Raw genomic sequence first — 25,818 nt, 5'->3', positions numbered from 1 at the left:
CAGTGGTTGCACTGGGTCCCCCGGGGGAGGGAAGAAAGCTCAACAGCAGGCCATGATATGTGCTCAGTTATGGATAATAGGAGTACAGGTTGCTGCCAACTGTGTTTTTTTGAGGTTGGCCATATGGTTGCTAAAAATGGGCAGATTTATAGAAAAGGGATACTTCTAGGTATAGAAGTTTCAAATTAAATTTGAAACTTCAAATGGAGTAGTGAAAGTTATCAAATTTGAAACTTCCTATGGAGAAGTGAAAGTTATGCAAATCGTCTCTGCCCCTAGTTATGTGATTTGGCCCGATGGGCATTTGAACTCTGAACTTTAGAAGTGAACTCTTTGCTTCTGCTGTGGAACGTGCCCAGGTGATTAATTGCATGCCACTGAGGAAGTGTCTGAGGAGGAGCTGGCAGCTTGCTGAGGGACTGACTGCAGAAGTCCCTGGGCAGCCTCCCAGGCAGTGGCTTGCCAAGGGGACAGAGGCCGGTGGGAGCTGTCTGCCTGGTGCAGGCAGTGATGGTGTGCATGGTCTGTAGAGAATTTAAAAGCAGTGGTGAAGCCGACTGAACGTTGGCCTGCTTTTGATTATCACCGTGAGCCAGAGTCCTAAACCACGCCGATGATAACGTGCTCCTCCCCGCCATGGTGCAGCGACTGCCGCTGCACCGGGGAAGTACTGTGTTTACTCAGCTTAGTGCTTGGGAACGCATGGCAGGGGCTGGACTTCGCTGACAGGTCTCCAAGTGGACATAGTGTAAAAGTACTGGAGTTCAAATCGTATCTGGATTGGCGTTTTTTTCTTGGGCAGACCGAAGACCGAACTGTGTTTTCCTTGGGTTGGAAGAGGCAGCAGGCAGTGTGAAGCCTGTTGACGAGGGAAAGCAAAGCTGTGTGGTGGTGTCACTTTGTAGCAGAGAGGGAGGTTGCTGGGCCGAGGCCCCTGGGTCAGCTGCAAGGAGCTTCCTGTTGGACTACTCCTGGCTGTATGGCCAAGCCATCTCGGTGCTGTTTCCTTGACCTGCAGGCCCCAGTTCTGCACTCACGTGTCTGTTCAGGTGCAGGATACACAGAAGTGGCACAACTGGTCAAAGCCTCCATCCCTCAACTCCTGGAGGGTCCCTGCCTGGTTGACCAGAGGCAGAGCTGGGGTTCTTTCTTGTATCATTACAGACAGTGTGACACAGAAGGAGTGCTAGGATGCGTTGCTTTGAGCTGTGTGACTTCGTGAATTAGCCCTTTGGGGCTACCTGTTCTTATCTGTGAAGTAGGGATAATATGAAACCTATCTAGGATTGCTATGAGGAATAAATGAGATAAAACATTTACTTGCTTAAAAATAGCATTTGACGTATAGGAAGCAGTTAGTGACTACAGATATCATTTTGGAATGGTAACATCTCAGCCAAGCCATTTAACATCTCTGAGCCTTAAATTTCTTCAGTTATAAAATAATATAAAACCTGTAATCTAACATGGAAATATGAAACTTGGTACAATGTCGGGCCCCCATTTATTGAACAACTGCTTGATGTTCTTGCATAATGGCAAGTTCTGAGCATCTGGCCTTGTTCTTCTGCCTCTGTTTGTGTACCCATTGAAATAGGCTAGCTGAGGGGCCGGTGCTATGGCGCAGTGGGTTAAAGCCGCTGCCTGCAGTGCTGGCATCCTATATGGGCTCCAGTTCAAGTCCTGGCTGCTCCACTTCCAATCTAGCTCTCTGCTGTGACCTGGGAAAGCAGTAGAAGATGGTCCAAATCCTTGAGCCCCTGCACCCACGTGGGAGACCTGGAAGAAGCTCCTGGCTCCTGGCTTTGGATCAGATCAGCTCTGGCCATTGTGGTCCTTTGGAGAGTGAACCAGCAGATGGAAGACCTCTCTCTCTGGCTCTACCTCTCTGTGTAATTCTGTCTTTCAAATAAATAAAATAAATCTTTAAAAAGAATAGGCTAGCTGATAGGAGTGAGTCGTCCAGTTCCAGGTCTTAGTGGAGGCTGTCTTAGAAACAGCACTGTTTTCTCCTTTGAGCAGCCAGAGAATGAGTAAGAGTGGATTGCAGAAGCCAAATCTATGTCCGAAAACATCTGTGCGTGTAGCTCTGAAGAGAGAAGGTCTCTTCTCATTTTTTTTTTTTTTTTTTTTTTATTTGATAGGCAGGGAGGGCCAGACTGGGCCAGACTGAAGCTGGGAACTGGGAGCTCAACCCAGGTCTCCCATGTGAGTGACAGGGATCCAACTACTTGAGCCTTCACCTGCCGTCTCCCAGGGTGTACATGAACAAGAAGCTGGAATTTGGGATGGTGCCAGGACTCAAACCTAGGCACTCTGATATGTGATGTGGTGGCTTAGCCCCAGCCCAAGCACTTGCCCCTTTCCTCTGATTTTAATTGTGCTGTGTCAATGCTTATTTCGCATCTCTGTGTTTTGCTCAGTGTGGCCCCTTCCCTGCCCTGCAGCTGTTTTTTGAATTCCTCCCATCTGTGTTTGCTTGTTGTACAACATAAAGCCAGGTCTCAGCCTAGAGGGAAATGCTTCTTCCTAGTAGAAATAAGTTAGCGGTTTGCTGATTTTTGAATATCCCTTGTTGAAGGTTTGGGAATGTCAGTGTAGAACCCAACTTGGGGAGCTGTGTTTATCTGCACCGACCACCTACTCATGGCGTGATGGACTTTGCCTTCTTTCCTGTGTCTCTCAGGGTTGGGCAAATCCTTGGAATGGGTCTGGAGTTCAGATCCTCCTTCACCTTCTCTGCCACACACACTGCTACCCAAGGTGGAGACCTACCTCTCGCAGGGTAGCTATGTTTGTTGGGTGTTGATAGCTCTGACTGTCAGAAAATATTCACTACCGTGTTATGCCTTCTGGACAATGAGTCCAGTTCTCTTCCCTTTGAAATATTTGAAGACAGCTCTTCTATTTTTTTCTCTCTCTTTCCTAGGTCTTTGATTTTTCTAGGTGAAATGTCCCTCATTTCCTGTTACAGAATGTTTTTCCTTCCAATTTCTCTATTACTGTGTGTTTCAGTCTATCTGTGTCTTCTTGGCTTTTACCAGAAATTACAAAAATATTCTACCATGGAGGAGAAAGGGACTTTTGCCTCCCCTACTCTGAGTGCTATGTTTCTGTTAATGCAATCTCAGATTGCAGTAAGCTTTTTGGCATTCATGTCACCCTGTTGACTCATATTCCATGTGCAGTCAACCAAATTGCAGTCTTTTAAATACACAGAATTGCAAATTACTTGTTCTCCTTTTCTTAATTGTCCTGTTGGCTTTTTGAACCCAAAGGGAAAATATCTGTCTCTTTTCTATTTTACATTTTCAGATTTCCTGCGCCATCTCATCCTACCAAAACCCAATTAGATTATAATATTGCTGTGGATTGTATCTGTGGCTTCTTGTTGTTTCCTGTTGTCTAGGAATTGGATAAATAACTCTTTGTTCTCATCCGAGTGATAACTGCAGGACCAAGTCTTGAGACTTGGACCAGCCCCTGGAGACTGACAAGCCCTTTGGGTGCTATCAGTCAGGTTCCTACATATCTGCCAGCCTTCAGACTCTTGCTTCTGTGGCCCACTTGGAGGATTTATCTTCTTTCTTCGGCTTGTGTCTGTTAATTCCACTGGGCTATCCACAAATGAGTTCTGGGTATGGGGTTTTTACTAAAATATTAATTTTTAAAAAAGATTTATTTTTATTTGAAAGAGTTACAGAGAGAGAGAGAGAGAAAGAGAAAGAGAGAGAGAGAGAGAGAAAGAAAGAGAAAAAGAGAGAAAGAGAGAGTGAGATTTTCCACCCACTGGTTCACTCCCCAAATGGCCTCAATGGCTGGAGCTGGGCTGATCCGTTGCCAGGAGTCAGAAGCTTCCCCTACGTCTCCCACATGGGTGTCAGTTCCCAAATACTTGGGCCATCCTCTGTTGCCTTCCCAGGTGCATTAGCAGGGAGTTGGATATTGGAAATGTAGCAGCCAGGACTCAAACCAGTGCCCATATGGGATGCAGGTGCCACAGGTGGCAGCTTTACCTGTGATGCCATAGCACCGAGCCCTAAAATACTCACTATGATTTCCTGGACTAGAACATCACTTTATTTCCTTCAGAGTTTTAGAGACTTTTAGAGGTCATTCAGATCACTTATAGATAAATGTGTTGATGGACTCAATCAATGTTTATTGAATGCCTCATATGCGCCCATCACTGTTGTAAATGCTGAGACCCAGGGGCTTATAAAACAAATATGGCCCCTGTCTATATGGACCGTCTAGGGAAGAATTCGATCCAGAAAGGGGAAGTGACTTTCTCAAGTTTGCACAGCCGTGGGCTGGACGTTCTGGAAACGGAGCACGGCTCAGCCTCCGTTGCTTGTGCAGCTCTCTTTCTACAGTGCTATCTTGTGCTGTTTAAACAACCTCCCACCTCAGAGGGCCTCCAGTGGTAAGAACTTAGTTGTAGACAAATCTCCCAGTTATCCTCAAAATCATTCAAATGAGAAGTCTGAGAAGGAAGCCTTACAAAGCTGCCTTATTCAGTTTTCTCATCACTGGAACATTTTGGATATTTTATTATTTTCTTCATTAACCAGAGTGCAATCACACAGATTGAGTGGTGGCTAAACTAATGTTTGAGAATCAGCATGAAGAGCATTCATTCCTCTCAAATCCCTATCGTGATTGCAACAAAAAGAAATTCAAAATTTGCACAATTCTCAGGAACCCTAAGAAAGGTGACATCTCAGGCTCTGTCTCTGTAGATGCAGACTGGCAAAGACGAGTGCTCCTCGGGGTTAGTTTTGCGTGCTAGCTGGGTCGATTTCAGACAGCACAGGAATGGCAACTGTACTTGTTTACTTATGTAGTATTTATTGGAGTGGCAGAGGAAGAGAGAGACAGAGACAGAAACAGACAGAGAGCTCCTATTCATATACTCCCCAGATGAGGCTGGGCTTGGCCAAGGCTAGAAACCAGGAATTCAATCCAGGTCTCCCATGTGGGTGACAGGAAACCAACCAGGTGCACAGTGGCAGAAACCTGGAATCCGGAATGGCACTAGGATTCGAATCCAGACACTCTGATATGGGATGTGGGCATCCCAAGCACTGTCTTAACCATGAGACCAAAAGACTGCTCCAAAGATGACAACTTTGAATTCTCGCCTGTATCAAATTGCCATTTCATGGCTATGATGGCTTACGAGGATGTTGAATAGTTAAAAGAAATAATTAAATTAACTTCAAGGAAACAACCTTTTCTATGGATATGGTAAAACTTGTTGAGGATACTTTGTAAATAATTAAAGATTGGAAAACGCTGACATAAGAGAAGAAGCTTTGGACTTTGTGTTAAGATTCATTTAGGGAACAAATTTGGACTCTATCCTTCATTCATTGTGAACCTTGGTTCAGTTTTGATTTTTTTCCTGACCCTCAGTTTACCTCAAATACAGAGATTACCTGCACCGAGGGTCATGGAGCAGTCAATTTGCTGATGTCTGTGGATGACTGACAGTGAGCTCAGCGCTTGTAGTTTACACATGGTCAGTGGAGTAGCTGTCCTTCCACCTCTGATCCTGGCTGACTGTTGGCCTTTGCCAATGTGTTCACCCTTTTGGTCCTCAATTTTCCTTTCCTCAAAATGGGGACTTCAGTGAAACAATCTGAAAATACTTTGTTTTGGCAAGTCTGTCAGTCCTGGGGTGGTGAATCTCTTGGGAGCCACAGGTAGTGTGGGCTGTCCACCAGGCTGTGGTCCTTGTAAGCAGGACTGGCTGTCCCAAGCATCTGCACAGGGTAGGGATGTGGTGAGTATTGAGTGAGTCTTTGTGGATTAAGGGTGAAAGAACATAACATAGCTGCCCTTTTCCACACAGTATTCTAAGGGTCATTGTACATGCTTTGAAAATTTAAAAAACCCCAGCATTTGTAATTTGTAGAGTTGATTCCCTAATATAAACATAGAGTAAAAGGGCTCAAAATTAACAATCATGACAAAATCTCTTAAGACAGTTTGGCTTGCTTTCTTCCACAAGGTTTACCTTCTAGGACTTCACTGGGCCGGTTGCCATGAACCCAGTGGCCTAAAATGTTTTTACTGGGAAGCTAAAAAAATTTCCTATTGGGAACAGGCACTTGGCCTAGTGGTTCAGACACCCACCTCCCACATCAGAGTGCCTGGGTTGGATTCCCAGCTCAGTCTTTCAACTCCATCTTCCTGCTAATTAATGCAGACCCTGGAGGACAGTGGTGATGGCTCAGGTCATTGGATTTCTGCTACTAATGTGGGTGCCCTGGCTTGAGTTCCCAACTTCCGTGGTCTGCTCAGCCCAGCTCTGGCTGTTGGGACATTTTGGAAGTGAAATCAGCAGTTGGGAGCTCTGTCTGTCTCTTTCTGTCTGTCTCTCTGTCTCAAACAACAAAAGAATCTCCTGGTATGGCCCCCTTCCAAGGCAATCTAAGAGATCTTACAGTGTGTCTACGCAAAAGCAGGACTTTAAGAAATATATATTTAAAGGGTACCCTCCAAATTGTGTCAGCTGCAGTCCTCACAGACTTGCAGGTGCTCCTGCCAGGGCACTGGGGAGACAGGGAGAACTGCCTCCACCCTGAGCCTCCTCCCTCACCCTGCCCTTCTGCCTCACTCACCACTCTAAGCCATCTGCCTCTCTGGGCTCCCTCTTTGGTGGGCATTTTCATGTGTGGGGAAACCTAGAGCCTCTTTGATAGGTCAGTGCTGCTCAGAATTAGGGCTCAGCTGGAGAGGGAAGTGGCCTGCCGTTTTCGTTGCTTATTCATTGAAAGTTATCCCTTTGCTGTCTTTGCTGCTTGTTTCCTTTCTCAGCCACTTAAAACACAGTTCTTAGCCATACCTAGTGGGATCATTGCTCCCCCGTGAGCATTTCTGCTGAGATATGCACTTTGTCCAGGGCCTGCTCCTCTCCCAAATCCTGCAGTATTGACTCTGTTTCAACTGCAGGTGGCACTGTGGACACAGGCCCCTCTTAAGCAGTTGCCTCTGTAGAAGTGGTCAGAACTTCCTGCTTGGCTGGAGTTGGGGAATGTGTGTGCTGGGGCTGAGGTTTCTTCCCTTCCTGGGGTGAGCCATCTGCACAGTCCCTCTAAGAATTCCCTGACTCCCACTCTGTCCCATGTTTCCACAGGTAGCTGAGCGCTTGTTCACTGCTGCATTCCCCGTGGCTGCTCTGTCAGCCTCACCGTTACCTCTGCTGGTCTGGGGATACTTCTTCAACCTGTGTGTGTGTGTGTGTGTGTGTCTGTGTGTGTGTTTTGGAAGTGCATCTTTTTCAACTGTTGCATGACCACATGGGATCTGTGGTATGGCTGGATGCCAAAAAGCCAGCCTCCTCTGTGCATGGGACTCAGCCAGGACCTGAGCTGTCCGGGTCTCTGGCTGTGTTCCAAGTTACAACCACACTGATGCCTCTCAACTGCAGAAGCCCGGTGGGTACTGTGTGGGATGGTAGGAGGTCATTTTCTAGACTTGTTGGATTCGGCCACAGGGGCAAGTGGGACAGCTTGAGAGATGGCTTTCTTACAGTAGCAGGGGTCGGCAAGCAACATGTTTCTAGGGGTGCGTGTATTCCATGAGCCAAGGGAATGGCTCTCTCCGTGAGAATTGTGCTTTATGTAGTATTGAGTTGGGCAGTGCACAACCTCTATGGCTCTTTGCCTTGGTCTGGAGTGCTTATCTTAGCTTCCCCTGGTGAGGACTAGGGTGACAACTGGCCTCTCAGAGTGCTTGATTCGGGAACTTCTGCAGGTCGTCTCTCCAGGATGCAGATTCCTCTGAATAGCGTGAGAACTTCGGCAGGAAAGAACAAGGAAGAGCTTCGGACATTTTGTCACTGGGCAGGAAATGTCCCTTTGGCGGACACTCTACATCATTGAGGTCAGAGGTTGGAAAGGGAAGGGCCTGGAAGAGAGATCCAGGAAAGTGCTGCATGATCCCCACCATCCTGACTCAGGCCTTGAACTCCTATCCCTGCAGCTCTGTGTTTGCATCCAGTCGATGGTGTGGGTGCCATTTCCCACACATTCAGGGTACAAATCTGGTTTTCTGGGCCTTTCTAATGTGACTCAGGCTAGGATTTCGGTGAATTAGGCCTGAGGCTTGTGCAGGACGTTACTTGGGGGAAGTTACTAGGGGGAAGGGACTGTGCCTTTTTAGGTCTTATGAGATTTACTGGTAGCACTAAGAACTCACAGCAGGAACCTCTTTTTTTTCCCCCAAAAGAAACCTTTTATTTCAAGAATACAGAGTTCATGCATTTCATAAGTACAACTTTAGGAATATAGTGATTCTTGCCATCATACCCGCCCTCCCACTCACACTCTCACCCCATGCCTCCTCCCTCTCCCAATCCCAGTCCTATTCTCTACTAAGATCTATTTTCAATTAACTTTATACACAGAATACCAACTCTATACTAAGTGAAGAGTTCAACAGTTTGCACGTACACACAAAAAAATTCTGTTCCTCAACAGTTGAGACAAGGGCTGTTCAGAGTCATTGCATCTCAACATTAATTTCACTTCTTCTTTTTTTTGAGAAACTTAATTAACTGTAAAGAAGCACCCAAGAATAGTACATCTTTTGTGAGCACTTAGACATAACTATAACTTATGAGACATAAGAATATCCTCCACTTAATACATTAAAACAAATAAGTCCTTAAGAACAAGTTTTATCATTAATTAGTAAAGCACCTCAGAAAACAAGCAATGGCATTGGATACTTAGGCATAACTAAAACTTATGAGACATAAGAATATCCTCCACTTAATATAAATAGAATGAAATAAATCATTGAGAATGAGTTTTACAGTTAACTCTCGTAATATAACTCATTGAGGACAGAAGTCCTGCATGGAAAGTTAGTGCACAGTGACTCCTCATGTTAATTTAACAATGAATACTCTTCTGTATGACGTCCGTGATCACCCACGGCTCTTGACATGAGCTGCCAAGGCTTTGGAAGCCTTTTGAATCCGCAGACTCTGTCAGTATTTAGACAAGGCCATAAGCAAATTGGAAGTTCTTTTTTCCCTTCAGAGAAAAGTACCTCCTTCTTTGATGACCACTTCTTTCCACTGGGGTCTTCCCCACAGAAGTCCTTCATGTGGGACATTTTTTGCCGCAGTGTCTCGGCTTTCCAACAGCATGGACCTTTGATTCTACTTCATCTTTGAAAGTCAAAAAGACCTGAGCCACGGGGCCAGGGGGTCTGAGGTGACGTGGCAAGGGGTTTGACGGTGGTGGGGATTTGAGGGGAGAGGGAGTAAAATTAGCATCTTATAAATATGGCCTGGGTAGTAGAGTTTAGTGTTGGGAGAACAGCCTTGGCAGCCGGATGGTTGGGTTCAGATCCCAGCTCTGCTGTTTACATGACGTGTAACCCTGTGGCTGATTCTGTAACACCTCTGCGCCTTACTTTCCTGGAAATCTGGTAACAGTTGCACCTCCCTCAGGGATGTTGTGGAGGGTTCCTTGAATTTTCCCATCCATCCCATAATGCAGGGGATTCTGTTCTTTTTTATGTACATGAAGGAGCTAATTTCAGAGAGGCACAACTGGCAAGGGGCAGCGATAGGACTGGAACTGTAGTCTTCCGTGCTCTACTGTTGTTATATCCTCAAGAGAGCTGCTTTGTGTAGCCAGAAACTTCCCCAAGGTCACAGGACACTGTGCGTGTACTCTCTGGGATGAGGAAGGAGACAAGAGGGCTTCCAAGAGCAGTGCCAGACTTCCTGCACTTCCCGGTTTCGGGGGTAACAGGCACGGGTGAGATGTTTCCCAAGGCCGGCCGAGAAGGAACATCCTGTGACTCACAGCGGCTTCTTTCCTGGCTGAACCCCGTCATCCCATTTCAGCAGCCAGTGCAGCCAAGGGTACCGTCCCAGACTCCTCTGTCCATGTGCCCCCACTCCCTGCTGCATGTCATCTTGTTGGAAGGTCTGATGACAGATGTGTCAACATTATGTCATGGAATGGAAATTCCTTGAAATCTTTGGGTGGTTGCAGTTTATGGTGCACTGGTGAAAGGCTTTGAGTTTAGGTCTTAGACTTTCACATTTTGAAATCTTTCCATCTACCACGAGGAAGTTTTCCCAGACCTGACAAAGCTGGGCTGTGTCCCAGAGCCCAGGCCATTGGTTTCCATCCAGAGCGGGAGCTGGACCCATCTGGGCCATACTCAGGGGAGGTGCAGTGCCACACTGCAGTGTTGAAATATGGCTTGAACTAAATCAAATCAAAGGTCAGCTTTACCCAGACAAGAATAGAAAACACAATTGGCATTCAATTACAGAACAGTGTGTACCCCACAAACACCAGACTGCCTTTAGAAAGTTTTGAATTGTTAACATCAGAAAATGTTGCATGTCTCCTGATTTCCCAGTGTAAGATTTGTTTACCTGGTAGGCTTTAAAGAGCAGCTTGGGAGTCTTATTTTTTTCTCATTGAAGGCTTTCCATCCTGGCCCTCCTATCACTGTTGCATTGAGGCACAAAAAGGCAATCTCAAGAGTGACACTTTATCCAACTGAATGTAGGTAGTGATTCCATTTTACACTGTTAATATTTTATTACTTTCAGGGCTTAAAATAGCATGAGTAGGTTGGTATCCATATTCCCATTTTATTGACACTGAGGCTCAAAAGGGTTATATCCATTTCCCAAGGTTGCAGGCTAAAGTTGTGAATTGAATCCAGGTCTGTCTGACTTCAAGGCTGGGTATCTTTGCACCATCCCTTGCTGCCACGTTGCCTTAGCCTCAGAAGCTTGGGCAGTACCACCAGCTTTGTATGCCCACATGGTGATGGAGCATTTTTCAAGAGTAAAATGATTCCTCTGGAACACATCATGCTGAGTGAAGTAAGCCAGTCCCAAAGGGACAAATACCATATGTTCTCCCTGATCGGTGACAACTGACTCAACACCAAAAAGGAAACCTCCTGAAGTGAAATGGACACTATGAGAAATGGTGACTTGATCAGCATAGCTCTGACTGCTAATGGACAACTTAATACATTATCCCCCATAGTATTTTTTTTGTCTGTTCTACTTAATATGACTGGTTTAATTCTGTAATTATCACACAGTTATTCTTAAGTGTTGAAAATTAACCGAAATGTGATCCCTGTTAAACATAAGAGTGGGAATAAGAGAGGGAAGAGATGTATAATTTGGGACATGCTCGGGCTGACTTGCCCCAATTGGTAGAGTTGGAAACATACCAGGGGATTCCAATTCAATCCCATCAAGGTGGCATGTGCCAATGCCATCTCACTACTCCAAGTGATCAATTTCAGTTCACAATTGATCATAATGAAAGGACTAAGAGTCAAAGGGAGCACACAAACAAGTCTAGTATCTGCTAACACCAACCGATAGAATAAATAAAGGGGAGAGTGATCCAACATGGGAAGTGAGATACTCAGCAGACTCATAGAATGGCGGATGTCCTAAATAGCACTATGGCCTCAGAATCAGCCCTAAAGGCACTCGGATCTGGCTGAAAAGCCCGTGAGAGTATTTCAGGCATGGAAAGCCAAGACACTCTGGCAAAAAGATCTCTGTGAGTGAGATCCCAGTGGAAAGAACAGGTCTTCAAAGAGGGAGGTGCCTTTCTCTGAAGGGAGGAGAGAACCTCCACTTTGACTATGACCGTGTCTAAACAAGATAAGAGTCGGAGAACTCAAGGGGCTTCCATAGCCTTGGAAACTCATAACTGGTGCATAGGGAGATTACTGATGCCATAAACAGGAGTGTCAATTGGTAAAGTCAACAACAGGAGTCACTGTGCACTTACTCCTCATGTAGGATCTCGGTCCTTAACGTGCTGTACACTGAGGCTTAATGCTATAACGAGTACTCAAACAGTATATTTCACTTTGTGTTTCTATGGGGGTGCAAACGACTGAAATCTTTACTTAATGTACACTAAACTGATCTTCTGTAAAAAAAAAAAAAATTATCAATTCCCAACTTGACTCTCACTGGGATTAAACATGACAATAGGTCTGATCTGATTTCATCATCATTTAAAAAAAATCATCTATTATTTTTCACTTTATGTTTCTGTGTGGGAGCAAACTGTTGAAATACTTACTTAAGGTATACTAAGCTGATCTTCTGTATATTAAGATAATCGAAAATGAATCTTGATGTGAATGGAAGGGGAGAGGGAGTGGGAAAGGGGAGGGTTGTTGATGGGAGGGACGGTATGGGGGGGGAAGCCATTGTAACCCATGAGTCGTACTTTGGAAATTTATATTCATTAAATAAAAGATAAAAAAAAAAAAAAAAAAAAAAAAAAAAAAAGAGTAAAATGATTCCTTTAATTGCTGGATAGAGTAGAAAGAACCATAGATTTGTGGTCATAGCTGTTTGGGTTCAAATTTACCACTTGCTTGTTTTGTGACCTTCAGCAAGATACTGACTTCTTAAGTCTGTTTCCTCATTTCAGATATGGGAATAATAACCCCTTTCTCATGAGAGCTAGTTTTAGAGAGTCTGGGAGATAGTATATGTAGAGTCTTAGCAAATACGAGCCACCTTTTTCTGACCACAGAGCACTACCATGGCCTTGATACATTCTATTAATTATAAATGTTGCAAAAAGTTACTTATCCATTATATAAATGAATGATTATACTTAGACCAGCCCTAGAATGAATTCCATCCCAGGCCCTAACTTGTAACATCTTTTCCTTCCTTTGTTCTATTGACTTCTCTGAGGCCTACAAGCTGGTGCTAGTCCCTTGTCATGTGGTGTTTGGAGCATTTGGTCCTATTTTTAGTCAGAAACCAGCTCATCAGTGAGAACCCAGTGCCTTAAATTCTATTTTCCTTCTTTTCAACTCTTTTTCCTTTTTCTTTAAAAGATTCATTTATTTATTTGAACATCAAAGTTACAGTGAGAGAGGGGGAGACAGAGAGAAAGGTATCGTGCAGCCATCAGTTCATTCCCCAGATGGCCACAGCAGCCAGGACTGGGCCAGGCTGAAGCCAGGAGGCTGGAACTTCTTCCATGTCTCCCACATGGGTGGCAGGGTCCCAAGGACTTGGACCACTGTTTTTCCCAGGCCATTAACAGGGAGCTAGATCAGAAGCAAAGAAGCAAAACAGCCGGGACGTGAGCCAGTGCCTATATGCGATGCCAGTGTCACAGGTGGCGGCTGTACCTGCTATGCCACAACGCCGGCCTCACTGTTTTTTTTTCCTTTTGCCTCTTATGTTTGATCCAATCTTTCCTGTTGGTAGACTGTGTTTCTTCATAATTAAAAAAAAATATTTGAGAAAAGTTGAGAGAGAGAGAGAGAGAGAAAGATTTATCCACTCTTTAGTCCCTAGATGTTCACAATGGCCAGGATTGGGTCAGGCTGAAGCTGGGACTCAGTCCAGGTTTCCCGCATGAATGGCAAGAACCCAAGTACTTGAGCCATGACCTGCTGCCTCCCAGTGTTACCCACCCCAGGTTCTTTGGCTCACTCCCAAATAGAAATCGACAAGCGGCAAACATGCAACCAGACCCAGGGTTTATTGAGGGCTTGTGCTTAAAACAAGCGAGGTAGCATGGGGGGAAGAGTTTCCACTGAGTTTCCAGCTGAATGGGGGCTGAACCGGTACTTTTCTAGGATTAGGTAGGTGTGGCAGTGTCTTCTCAGCACATAATGCTTTTTAATATCTGCACCTGGCCTGGAGTTCTATCCCATCAGCCTCTGCACATGACACTTCAGTTTGCAGCTGGCTTGGTGTTGTTCTACACAGGCACTGTTAGTTTACACAGGAACCACCCCAAATGGCAGTGTCGCTTATATCACCACCCCAGGAAGGTCATCTATTGGTTTCATTGGGCTATTCTGGGCACGCATGCAAGTTGGGAAGTCTCTAACAGGGTATTACGGTGTCTTTGGGCTTTGGCTTCCTGCTTCTGATTGGTTTGGAGCAGCCGATGGATACACAGGGGCTTGATTTAGTAAGTGCCCTGCCTGCCTGTCTTCTCCTGAGCCCTGACCAACAAGGTCTGCCCAGAGAGGGCTCTGCCATCACCGCCAAGCAGGCAGCAGCTGTTCTTGATGACGGTAAAGCCCAGGTAGAGCCCCCAGCATCCAGAAAACAAATGCAAACAGCCCAAGAGATAGCCTGGAAGACCCCGGAGCGTGTTTGGTTCCAGCCCTTTTATAGCAGACAAGCGTTTCAAGATTGTGTTTACAGGACCCGACAAGCTTAGGCTGAGTAAAGCCAAGAGGAACTGATTTAGAATTTGGCCCGCCAGCCCTGCCCCACCCCCACCGCAGGCCTGCGACCCACACCCTGGGGTCCCTTTAAGAGTTGTATGTTGAAGGGATGCTTTGTCTGCATCTCCTTTCTTCCTTTACCTTCTCCAGCAGCTGAGTGCTGTGGTTCCTTTTTGCGTGGAGCCAAAGACACAACGGAGATCTTGAAACCCGAGCTGGAACTAGAGGGCACTGACCGAGAGTAACCCCAGCTGCTCAGCGGAGGGCTTCCCCCCTCCGCTTCCTGCACAGCCCTTCCCTCCTCCCTCCTCCCTCCTCCCCGCAGCTCTCCCTCCTCCCTCCTCTCTCCTCCTCAGTCTTCTGTTCCCAAGGTGGAGCCAGGCCTGGCTCAGGCTGGAGAGGAGCGAAGGGGAGCCCTAAGGGCCAGGAAAGCATGCCCAGGACCTGGTGACCGGAGGCCTGGCCAGCCCACAGACATGCATGGTCTTGTTCTTTTATCTTCACATGTTTCCCCCTCTCTTCTTTCCTTTGTCCTGCCCTGCACCCGTAGTGTGGCCTTGGGAAGTTGGTAGGCTGCTGTTTGCTCCTCCAAGGAGGCTGAGCTGAGTAGATCAAGCATTTTGTCCCACATTGAACAGATTGTAGCAGGAAAGCGCTCTTGCCTTTTGCTGGGTAGTGGCCTTCAGCTTTCCCCGCCCCACTGTGGTTTAGTGAGTAGCCCACCCCCCTGATGTCTGTCTGCTGTGACGAGGGCCACACCTTCCCAGTTACCCATGTGAATACTGGAAGTTAGCACGTTCGTGTTCTTGAGCTTCGGCTTTTCTAACAACCTGAGAGTGTCATTTGCCTTATTTCCTATCTGTGGAGACTGAGGCCCAGAGAGATCAAGGGGGAAAGTGAGGGTCATGGTCACACAGCCAAGGAAACGGCAGGGCCAGGACTTGAATTCAGATCTTGTGATGCTGCATTCGGGGCTGATTTCATTTGACCCGGTGTTCTTTTCAACCGTGGATAAGAAGACCTCAGAGGTCATCTTCCCCAAGCTACAGTTTACAGATAAAAATATCCAGATCCATGTTTACTCATTTGGTCAAAGCCAAATGACTTAGTGATCGTACTTTCTGCTGTTTCTAGTTTTGCCTGGAATGACTGTTCTTTCTTTTGGTCATCTTCCACTTATCTCCTTCCTTGTAGTGACTGGCAGGTGTGGTCATCTGCACTGATTCTCTGTAAAATGCTGCATTGATTTATTCTTTTATAAAGCTCTGAATAGACAGATCAGTCATCCTCAGCTTTTCCTTTACCTTATAGACAGTATTAGCAAAAAGTAATTCTGTTTGACTCAGGAACTCAGCCTGGCAAATGTATAATACACACATACTCACATATATACACACACATACCTTACATCACAAATTCAACACCTGAACTTAGTTGGCAAAGTCATATTGTGTTCTTATCATAAATCCTAGCCTTGAAGGTATTTCTTTTTAATTTTTTTCCATTTTATGATTGACACATAATTATACATATTTATTGGGCACAATGTGATGATTTGATTCATGTAAACATTGTGTAATGATCAAATTAGAGTAATTAACATAGACATTGCCTCAAAAGATCATTTCTTTGTGATGAGATCATTAAAAATCCTCTCTTCCACTTATTGTGAAATGTACAATATATTAGTAACTACAGTCACCCTACAGTGCAATAGAACTCCAGCGCTTTTGCCTCCTGTTTAACTGTAGCTTTCAAAGCATCTCTTTTTCTGGGAGAAAGATGTACACACAGACAGTTGCTGGTTGATCTACGTGGTGCTCAAGGAAAACATAGAATGTTACCAGGAGGCAGAAGAAGGCCACTGAACCCAGCTTGGGAGTAGGAAGGTCAGGGCCGGTTTCCTGCAGGAGGTGACTCTCGGTGAGAGAAGGGCCCTTTCAGCTATCTGACATTTTTCGTATTCTTAGCTTCTCTGCCTATTTTCCTGCCAGCAGCATATTGGGTACAAAGCCATCCTGCTGTGTCCCCACACTTCTCTTCATTTCCCTTCCTACTCCTCACATCGTAGGTGTTGAAGAATTTCCTCTCTATTCATCTGTTCACTTATTCCTTCGTTCACCAGCTTTTGTTGAGCACCTGCTCTGTGCCTGGCACCGTGACTGCAGGGTGTCTTGGTTCCTGCCATGAGGAGCGTTCTGACTGTGTCCTCTTGGCGCCAGCCGAGTTCTCTCCTTGAAGCACTTGCAGTACTTGGGCAAATGCTTCCATGAACTGTCTTCCTCTGGCTTGCGGATGCCTCCTGCTGCTTTTGTTAGTTGGTTTCCCTCTTCCCCTCCCTTATCAACACAAAGTTCCTGGAAGGAAGGGTTTCTGTCCTTATCTTCTCTGTACACTGCGTTGGTGTGAAGTGGTAAAGTTGAGTGAAGAAAACCTTTTCCATAATAACAAAATTATTAATTGGGTGCCTTTCTTGAGCTGCTTGCTCACTGTTCATGCTTTATCCACGAATATCTCTAGTCCTGTATCTGTGAAAGGTGGATACTGTTGTCTTCCTTCATAGGCAAGGAAATGTGGGATCAGGAAGGCAAAATGACTTTCCCGCAACCACACAGCTAATTCACAGCAGAGTGCAGCATCAGGTTTAGGTTTTTCTGGTCCCAGTCTCTGATTTCACCTCCACACCATTGTTTCTTCAAACTTGGCTAGAATCACTTGAAAAGTTTTTCAAAAATTCTTATGCGTGGGTCTTACTGGAACAGTTTGATGAATTGTTCTGGGGTGTGGCCCGAGCTTTGGGAGTTTTGTAAAGCTTCCAGGTGAGCCGGACAGGCAGCCAAGTTTGAGAACCCGTGTGCTGCACCGTGTTGCCTTCCTCTGTCCACATGGGTTGCAGCTGCAGGTGTTGGCATCGGAGTCTCAGCACACGTGTGGATATCCATGTGATCAGACTGCAAGTTCTTTGTCGCCAGGCATCTTTAGCCCTCCCTGCTGCTTCCCCACCCAGCGATCCGACCACATGATGCACACGATGCATGCAAGTGCATGTGTACGGCCCAGGGCTGTTGACTGTTGAATCAGCCTTTTGATTCTTGTGTCATGCAGGGGAACCACTGATGGGCAGTTGGAGTGTGATCGCATCCAGCTGTTCCCATCTTGCCTGTTGACATAACTGGAAGAGTCTTATAAACACGCTGAGCACGCCCGCTGGCCTCGAGAGTGTTGCTGGATGACCCAGACCCGTTGTAAGTGCAGCAGGGGTCAGCGTCCTACACTTCTGCTGCCTGCTGTGGGAAGGCGCAGTCTGTCCAGAGTCTCTAGGGCAATGTGGTATACTACTCTGTTTCTGCTTCAGAGCACTCTGTGGCTCCCTGGTCATGGTCATACATTTACTCTGTTTTGTCAAAGATTCATAGAGATCTTTTTCGGTACTTGTTTTACAGGTGAGGCTCATAGCTAGGTTAAATGACCTGGTAAGGAAATGGGTTTGGAACTCAGGGTTCTGGTTCTCAGTGTGGTGTTTTTCCCATTGTTGCATGGTAGTCAGGGCCTGCCTTTTCACAGTGGTCTTCTATGGACGCCACCAGCTTGCCTACCTTCCTCCCTGTTCTCTATCATTTGGGTCTGGGGGGGAGGGGGAAGCAGGGAAGACAGTTCCTGTGGTTGAGGGTCCTGCTGTCTTCTGGGGCATGGTGTACAAATAGACTTGACATCCTTGAGCTCTTTGTAGACCTGCTCTCTGGGTGTAGGAACAGCTTCTGGGCGTCATGAGTAATAACCAGGAACTAGCCCAGTAGGTGTAATGGAGAATGATTTCTCCAGCTGTGAATCTGGACCGCTGAAGTGTGCTTAAAGCGGAATGTGTCTGGATCCTGCAGCACTGATGAGAGTCTGGTTTGGGTTGCAAAGGCCCTCCTGCTCCTTCATCTCTGTGCGTTACTCTCTTGGCTCCCAGGATTAACTCCTGTCCTCATTAAGCCTCATGCTCTAGCCCTGTTTTTAAGTGAAACCTCTTTTAGAATTCAAATGATTTGGGTTTGCAAAGTTTGCCCCCTAGAGGTTGGTTAGGGCATGGGCTGCTGTTTGGCAAATGGTGCCTGCCTGATCATGTGATCATGAGAAGCTGGTGTTATCTGTATTGCAAAAAAGTTACATTATTAGAAGGGTGGGAAGGAAGAGAACAGGTGGATAATGAAATGAAATATGGCAGGGAAAAATAGTATTTCAGAGCCAAAGGGCCCCTACTTGGCATGAAGTTGGAAACCTCTTATTTTAGAAGTGAAAATGAAGTTCAGAAAGATGATATGAAATACCCAAGTGACACAGCCTACAACCCAGGGGACTAAAATTCTGAGTTTCTGACAGTGCTTTATCTGTTTTGCTGCACTGGATAGAAAAATTTTCTGAATGTACTCAGACGGCTAATTATTTAAAGAGATTCTGTGTAAAACCCTGTAGCAATCAAATCATTTAGTAGGATTAATCTTTTAATATATGCTTATGTGTTTTTCTAAGGCAGGCAAACCTAGACTTTTGATTTCCCTATCACATGTTTTATGTTTGCAATTAAAATTTCCCTGTTTGTGCAAGTGCTTTGATATTCATGATGCATTAAACCAGTGGTTCTCAAAGTGGGGTCCCCAGACCAGCATCAGCAGCATCACCAGGGAGCAGAGTAGGCATAGATTCTCTCGCCCTATCCCAGGCCCTGTGAATTAGAAAGTCTGGGGGTAGAGTCCAGCGATTTGTGTTTTATCAAAGCCCTCCAGGCAATTCTGAAGTTTGAGAACTGTTTCCTGCTGTGCATAAACAGGACATCAGCCAAAGTGGTTTATGGGAAAAAGGCTTTGAATCTCTCTAGTTGATGCTTTGTGACATGATGGCATTGGGAAGGCAGGAGTGCTGGGGTTAATGTCACAAATCTTGGGTGCGAGGAGCGAGACCAAGGAAAGGTTGTGTGTGGGGGTGCATGTGCATAACAGCACCGTTACACTGTGTTAGTGTAGGAGCACACGCTGAGTGTGGCTCAACATGTGATCAGAAAGCAGTTTTTCCATGTTTCTCCTGATAAGGCCTTGCCCAACTCACTTCTCTATGTGCCCATGCCAGAAGCCTGCAGTCACCCTTCTATTTAAAACAAGACCATAAATGTTGTGATGCTTTTCCCACCTGTCCCATTGTGCTTTTTTTTTTTAATTACTTATTGAATGAAAATAAAACACTCTCTTGATAGGTTTGAAGCTTCAAGATTTCCTGGTGGACAATGAAACCTTCTCTGGGTTCCTGTATCACAACCTCTCTCTCCCAAAGTCTTCTGTGGACAAAATGCTGAGGGCTAATATCAGTCTCCACAAGGTAAGCTGCCACCTTCAGTTTCCCCAGTGAGGCTGATGGAGTTAGAGCCCTGGGAAACACATGAATGTATCCCTGTCCTTGTAATGGTGGGGAAGGAGCTGGTGTACCAGATCAGCTCCATCTAATTTTACTGCCCTGCCCAAGCAGGCACTGCCAAGCCCTCTGGAGAATGAGGTGTACAACCTTGCATCTTGGGCCAACTGGTTGACATAAAGCTGTTTTTGTGCCTGTTGAGTGGCATTTGTAATGACTTCTTCCTAAAAGGGTTGCATTTTAAGTGTAGATGCATTAGACATTTAAAAAAAAATTTCACAGTTGTGAGAAAATAACCAAGGTTGAGGATTATTGACTTGGGGCAGCAATGTAAAAACTTCATGCTTCTTTTAAAGATAGACAAAGATGTAGAAGGATTTGTTTTTCAGTTTATAAATCTATGAAATAATATTAGTGTGTATATTGAATTTTAACCTTAGATCTTATAAAAAGCTTCCTTCGGCATCATCAGTTGTCCTACAGCTCCAGTGAGGTGGGAGTGGGTGCTGGACCCAGATTGCGTAGTTACTGACTTTTCAGAGGTGCTTCTCAAGTTCATTCTCTGGCAGAAAGGGGCGTGGCTTCCTTACCCTGCCTCTTGTCTGCATCCTGGCCTGTGGTCACAAGAAGCAGAAGCGGTGGAGATGTTTATGCTTGAAAATACGGTCTTTGCTGCACATGATCTAGAATTTTTAAAATTAGAAAAATGTGCTTACTGCTTGCCCTTATGAAACTAGGAAAATATGCCTTGTGTTTACCAATTCCGTGGTTGGGAGATGGGCCAAAGGCAGCAGGCTTTTGAAAATAGTTGCATTCAGTACAATTTCCATTGCCCCCTGCCAGTTTCCTATCTGTCACATCTGATCAATTTAAAATAAGGGGCGTCCTAAGCATGGAGGTGGTCCTTGCGTGGTGAGTAGGGCTTCCACATCGTCAGTGTTCCTAAACACAGACCTGGAGGGTGGGCTGACAGCCCGGTGCGTGGACTTGTTGCAGAAAGGAGTGAGACTGAAGTGCACTTGATATCTGGCAGCAGGTGAAGCTTTAATGGAAACTGTGGCAGGACAAATGCTCTGTAGTGTTTCGAAAGCGGCATGGGTTTTGAGATGCTTTCGGCCCATCAGTCACGTTGGGCTTTTCTGCAAGCAGTCCAGGCAGCACTCGTTTGAACTAACAGGGGAGTTTGTGATGGCGTCATCAAGAGTCTGCATCACTCATTCCTTCAACAAATATTTACCTTCTGCAATGTTCTGACTCTATGGATACCAAGTGAACCTGATTAACAGAGGCTGCTCTTCCTAGAAAGCTTGTCGGCTATTGAACAGTCAGGGCCATCTGTATATGAAGAAGCGGAGTTTGTTTGGGCCCAGAAAGACTTTCTAAGTATATAAACTAACCAGGGAGAGGCTGTCCAGCAGATGTATGAATAGATAAGAATGACTTAGAATTGATCTACCAATGAGATGATAAGAAGCTTGGCTTTCTGGTGCTTTGCTCTGAGGCAAGTGAAATGAGGAATTCCAAATTCTGAAGTGACTTGAACACAGTTTTGTGTATCACTTAAATATCTGTACCTACAGATAATAGTGCTTTTTTTTTTATAAATTAGCCCAATCCCAGTTTAAAGATAAGTTTCAAAATTATGAGGAAATTTTTCCTCTAATAAACTTGGCCCCAGGAGTTCAGACTCTAGATTCCTGTTTGCTGAATCATGTGGTTCCCATTATTGCAAAAAAGGGTTGGACTCATGCTTTCTCTTTGCAAGATGAACAAGAGTGTGGGAGATACTGAGTCAGACACATCATGAAGGCTTCAAGACCTGGCTTCCCATCTGTGTAATCTTGTTTTGCTTATTTCTGTTTGCATCAAACACTTCCAGGTGTTTCTGCAAGGCTACCAGTTACATTTGACCAGCCTGTGCAATGGATCAAAATTAGAAGAGGCTATTCCGCTTGATGACCAAGAAGTTTCCCAGCTTTGTGGCCTACCAAGGGAGAAACTGGACGCAGCTGAGCGAGTTCTTCGTTCCAACATGGACATCCTGAAGCCAATTGTGGTGAGTTAGGGAAGCTTCAAGCATTAATGCTTTTGGAATGTGAAATTCTTCCTGGAACACTGTGACTTTGTTTTTGAAGAAACATAGGGCTGGCTGGAAGTTTGAGGCACTCTCACTCCATAGCACATTCAAAATGATCTTTCAAACTTTTGGGCTCTCTCCCAAGGGATGAATGGGGAAGAATGAATTGGGTGTGGCTGAGGCCAAGCCCACAAACCCTTGTGCCTGTTTTAATCAGAGAAGACCTGCTTTTTTGTATTTTTCATATTACAATTCTAAATAAGAGTTCATTTGAATGAAAAAATTCTTCTGATTTTTAAAGCAAAAAGTTTGGAAATCATTGATGGGAAGATGTTTAAAAGTCCATCAGGAAGGAGACTTTGCGGGCTATCACAGTCAAGCCCAGGAATTGGATAGGACCATACTCGGTAATTAGCATTAGTAGAAAAAAATAACCAGCAAAGTTTGCTGAGCTTAGAAATCATTAGTTCAGAGAAGCATTCCATGATGGCACAGTTCACTCTGAACCAGAGACTGCAGATGAGCAGAGCACTGCTGTCCTCAGTGTTGTGTGTAGTCGTTCCAGATGTGTCTCTAGGATTTCTGAGTGCTCTGCTGAAAGTCTTCTCCACCTGCATCATTTAACATCCAATATTCTGGTTTGTGAGTAGATGCTCTTCTTCTTTCTTTTTTTAAAAAATATTTTATTTTATTTATTTGAGAGGTAGAGTCACAGAGAGAGGGAGATACAGAGAGAGTGGTCTTCCATCCACTGGTTCACTCCCAAATGGCTGCAATGGCTGAAGCTGTGCTGATCCAAAGCCAGGAGCCTGGAGCTTCTTCCAGGTTTCCTAGGCGGGTGCAGGAGCCCAAGCACTTGGACCATCTTCTACTGCTTTCCCAGGCCACAGTAGAGAGCTGGATTGGAAAAGGAGTATCTGGAATCAGAACTGGCGACCATATGGGATGCTGACACTGCAGGCGTAGGAGTATCCTACTGTGCTACAGTGTCAGCCCCAGTAGATTTTCTTAAAACTGGAGATACGGCCGCTGCAGGAAGGATGTGCCTTGAAAGAAATGTTCCCAGTAACAAAATGAAATTGTAATCCTCCTGACTGTGTGCAGTGAGATTTCTTTATGGAGAGTTGGGTCCTCCTGGAGTGAACTGAAAATGTTCAGATTCTGCACCCTGTGCCCAGACCACATCCTAGAATGTGAACTTAGAAACACATACTCTTGGCTGGCATTGCGGCTCAATAGGCTAATCCTCCGCCTTGTGGCGCCGGCACACCGGGTTCTAGTCCCGGTCGGGGCACCGGATTCTGTCCCGGTTGCCCCTCTTCCAGGCCAGCTCTCTGCTGTGGCCCGGGAGTGCAGTGGAGGATGGCCCAAGTCCTTGGGCCCTGCACCCGCATGGGAGACCAGGAGAAGCACCTGGCTCCTGCCTTCGGATCAGCGCGGTGTGCCGGCCGTGGTGGCCATTGGAGGGTGAAACAACGGCAAAGGAAGACCTTTCTTTCTGTCTCTCTCTCACTGTCCACTCTGCCTGTCACAGAAATAAAAAAATAAAAATAAAAAAAGAAACACATACTCTTGCCGGGCTCTCAGGAAGTTCTTCTGTTCTTGATTCTGTGATGCTGCAGCTGCTGCCCAAGACAAAGTAGCAGTAATCCTGTGTGCGTATGTGGGGCTCCTGGGTGCCTCCTGAGGTTGCCACCCAACTCAGTCAGTGTGATGGGCTTAGCTCTAATGTTTAAGATTTGCTTTTGTTTGATTCCTGAGATAGTATAACCTATTCCAGTTTTTTTTTCTAAAAAAAGAATATCGAGTGCTTTGTTCAACAGACTGTGATTCTATTAGTATTTCCATGTTATAATTTCAAATAAGATGTATTTCTGTATAGGGATGTTTTCAGCCCAAAGTAACTGGCTTGTGCAGTTAGATAAGCTCATTGTGCAGACATTTGCAATATGTAAACATATTTTGCATTGTAAGACAAAGGGTCAACAGTTACTACCTTTGGTACAAAAGGATATTACAAAACCATTGCCATGGACTGCTTTGGGTGGCTTTACTTCACCACAAATCAAATGCTCCCTCTTTCTGCTGAAATAATTCAAATTTTGGAGAAAATGGTATTTTTAGGCGACATCCTGATTTATTCTGATGCCCATTAATTCTGTTTTACCTCTGTCTACTCGTTAAACGCCTATTGTGCGCACAACCCAGTAAACTGTCTTCACTGACCTGACGTCTGATTTACACTGGAAGTAGACTGTCAGTCAAGCCCTCATCTGACAGTTAACAGCCCAGGTTTCAGCTTGAAAATCTCTCTCATTTGAGAGAATTAGCAACATGGCAGAACACATGGAAATGCACCTTCAAAACCGGCAGGCACCTTACGTCCCATCTGCTGTGTTGCGGTTGTTCCTTGTGGATCAGCTGGTTCACAGCCAGGCGTTGATTAAGGTGGCTGCACATCTTGTGGGTGTGTGGAGCATCTCTGGGTCTACTCCTGCCGCTCTGCTATTGCCAAATGAGTTCTCTCCTAGCATAAAGCTAGGAGAGGAGACTCTTGAGTTAGAATACCATCAGTGGTCAGGATCGTTCGCTGTAAAGCTGACTTTGGTGGTGGTCTTTGGGATGAAATGACTTCCAGGCATTTTGGAATATGTCTTATTAAGGAGTTAAACAGAGTCTTAATTGGAATACTGATTGATGTTTGATTTACATAAAGTGCCCCTTTTCTCCCGCCACCTACTTGAAATTTCACCATGTGTGATGGTGGATGGCTGTGACATGTGATATTGTTGTACATGGAGTTAATTGTGCCAAGAGCTGCAGTAGGAGCAGCAACCAGATGCCAGACCCAATGTCGTGGGGAGAGAAACTGTTCTGTCTGTCTGTGCTTCTGTGGATCTTTAGGAGAGAAGTATTTAAACTGTTTTTCCTCTTTTTTTAAAAAAGATTTTATTTATTTATTTGAGGGGTAGAGTTACAGACAGAGTGAGAGACAGAGAGAAAGGTCTTCTTTCCTCTGGTTCACTCCACAAATGGCTGCAACGCCCAGAGCTGCACCGATCCGAAGCCAGGAGCCAGGAGCTTCCTCTTGGTCTCCCACACGGGTGCAGGGGCGCAAGGACTTGGGCCATCTTCTATTGCTTTCCCAGGCCATAGCAGAGAGCTGGATGGGAAGTGGAGCAGCCGGGTCTCGAACAAGCCCCAGAGGGGTGACTTCAGGAAGCAGAGCATCCCTCGACAAAGCATAAGACGCTCCTCCAACAGAGCCAGTGAATGTTTACTGTACATCTGCCTTGTATCAGTCACTTGAAGTTCAGCGATGACTAAGGCAGATATGATGCACACGGAACTTTCGTTCTGGTGGGCACTGAGGGCCAGCTTGAAAGCTGAGACTGGGAACTGGAGGAACTCTTCACAGGTTCTGGGTTTGTAGGGTGAGGGTATCCTACCGTCTCAGCTTTCTTCCTTTTGGCTTTGTAGAGGTAGATTCTTCAACTTGTTACAGCAGACCTAAAGCATTTATGTGGGTTTTGGCAGGACTGAACACCTGCTTTTCCTCTCCTTAAGTTCAGACCTTTGTGGAAAGTATCAGATTTTGTTTGGCTTTGATTGATTTTCCTGCCCACCTGCTTACAAAACATGCTTTCTCCCTGCAAGCAATTGCAATTCTCATCATTTGGTATTTGGTAGAATGATGCACTGTGCAGATTAATTCTTCAGCCTCCATTGTCACCTAATTCCTATGGGGAAAAGGGAGCACAGAACCAAGGGATAAATTGGTAAATTTATCACTGTGTTAATGTGACTTCTCAACCCCATCTGTACAGACGTTTTTGCTTCACTCATATTATTTCTTCCTTGATTAGTGCTGCTTTATCTAAGATGAAGGTTTGATCTTGTCCTGAATTGTGTGGTAGCAGATCTATTTCACTGTGCTTAGAAATAACAAAAATTGAGTATTTTAATGCATGAAGCACATCAAAATTAAAAGCTAAATTGTCAAATTATTTTTAAAAGATAGTATCTCCTTCAGACATGAATTTCATGATTTCCTACTTCAATAAAAAATATTAAAATGTTCCTCAAAGAAAATCTTTTCTGTCATGTAA

General features: G+C 45.3%; 1 protein-coding gene across 3 annotated transcripts in view; it reads left to right on the top strand.

Moving 5' to 3' along the window:
- The window catches only part of ABCA1 (ATP binding cassette subfamily A member 1), a 137,497-nt gene that overhangs the window by 46,175 nt on the left and 65,504 nt on the right, over nucleotides 1-25,818 (top strand). For all 3 annotated transcript variants that reach the window (XR_016224583.1, XM_008257418.5, XM_008257475.5), the window contains exons 6-7: nucleotides 19,478-19,599; nucleotides 21,512-21,688. Coding sequence is in view for 2 of the 3 variants with exons in the window: in XM_008257418.5 (XP_008255640.3) it covers nucleotides 19,478-19,599; nucleotides 21,512-21,688 (299 nt within the window). In the remaining variant the exon portion in view is untranslated. The remainder of the gene's footprint in view (nucleotides 1-19,477; nucleotides 19,600-21,511; nucleotides 21,689-25,818) is intronic.

The sequence above is a fragment of the Oryctolagus cuniculus genome, chromosome 1 (assembly GCF_051225735.1).
Source record: "Oryctolagus cuniculus isolate XC-2025 breed Fujian yellow rabbit chromosome 1, ASM5122573v1, whole genome shotgun sequence".
Taxonomy (NCBI): Eukaryota; Metazoa; Chordata; class Mammalia; order Lagomorpha; family Leporidae; genus Oryctolagus; species Oryctolagus cuniculus.
This window is presented reverse-complemented; position numbering and strand designations above follow the sequence as displayed.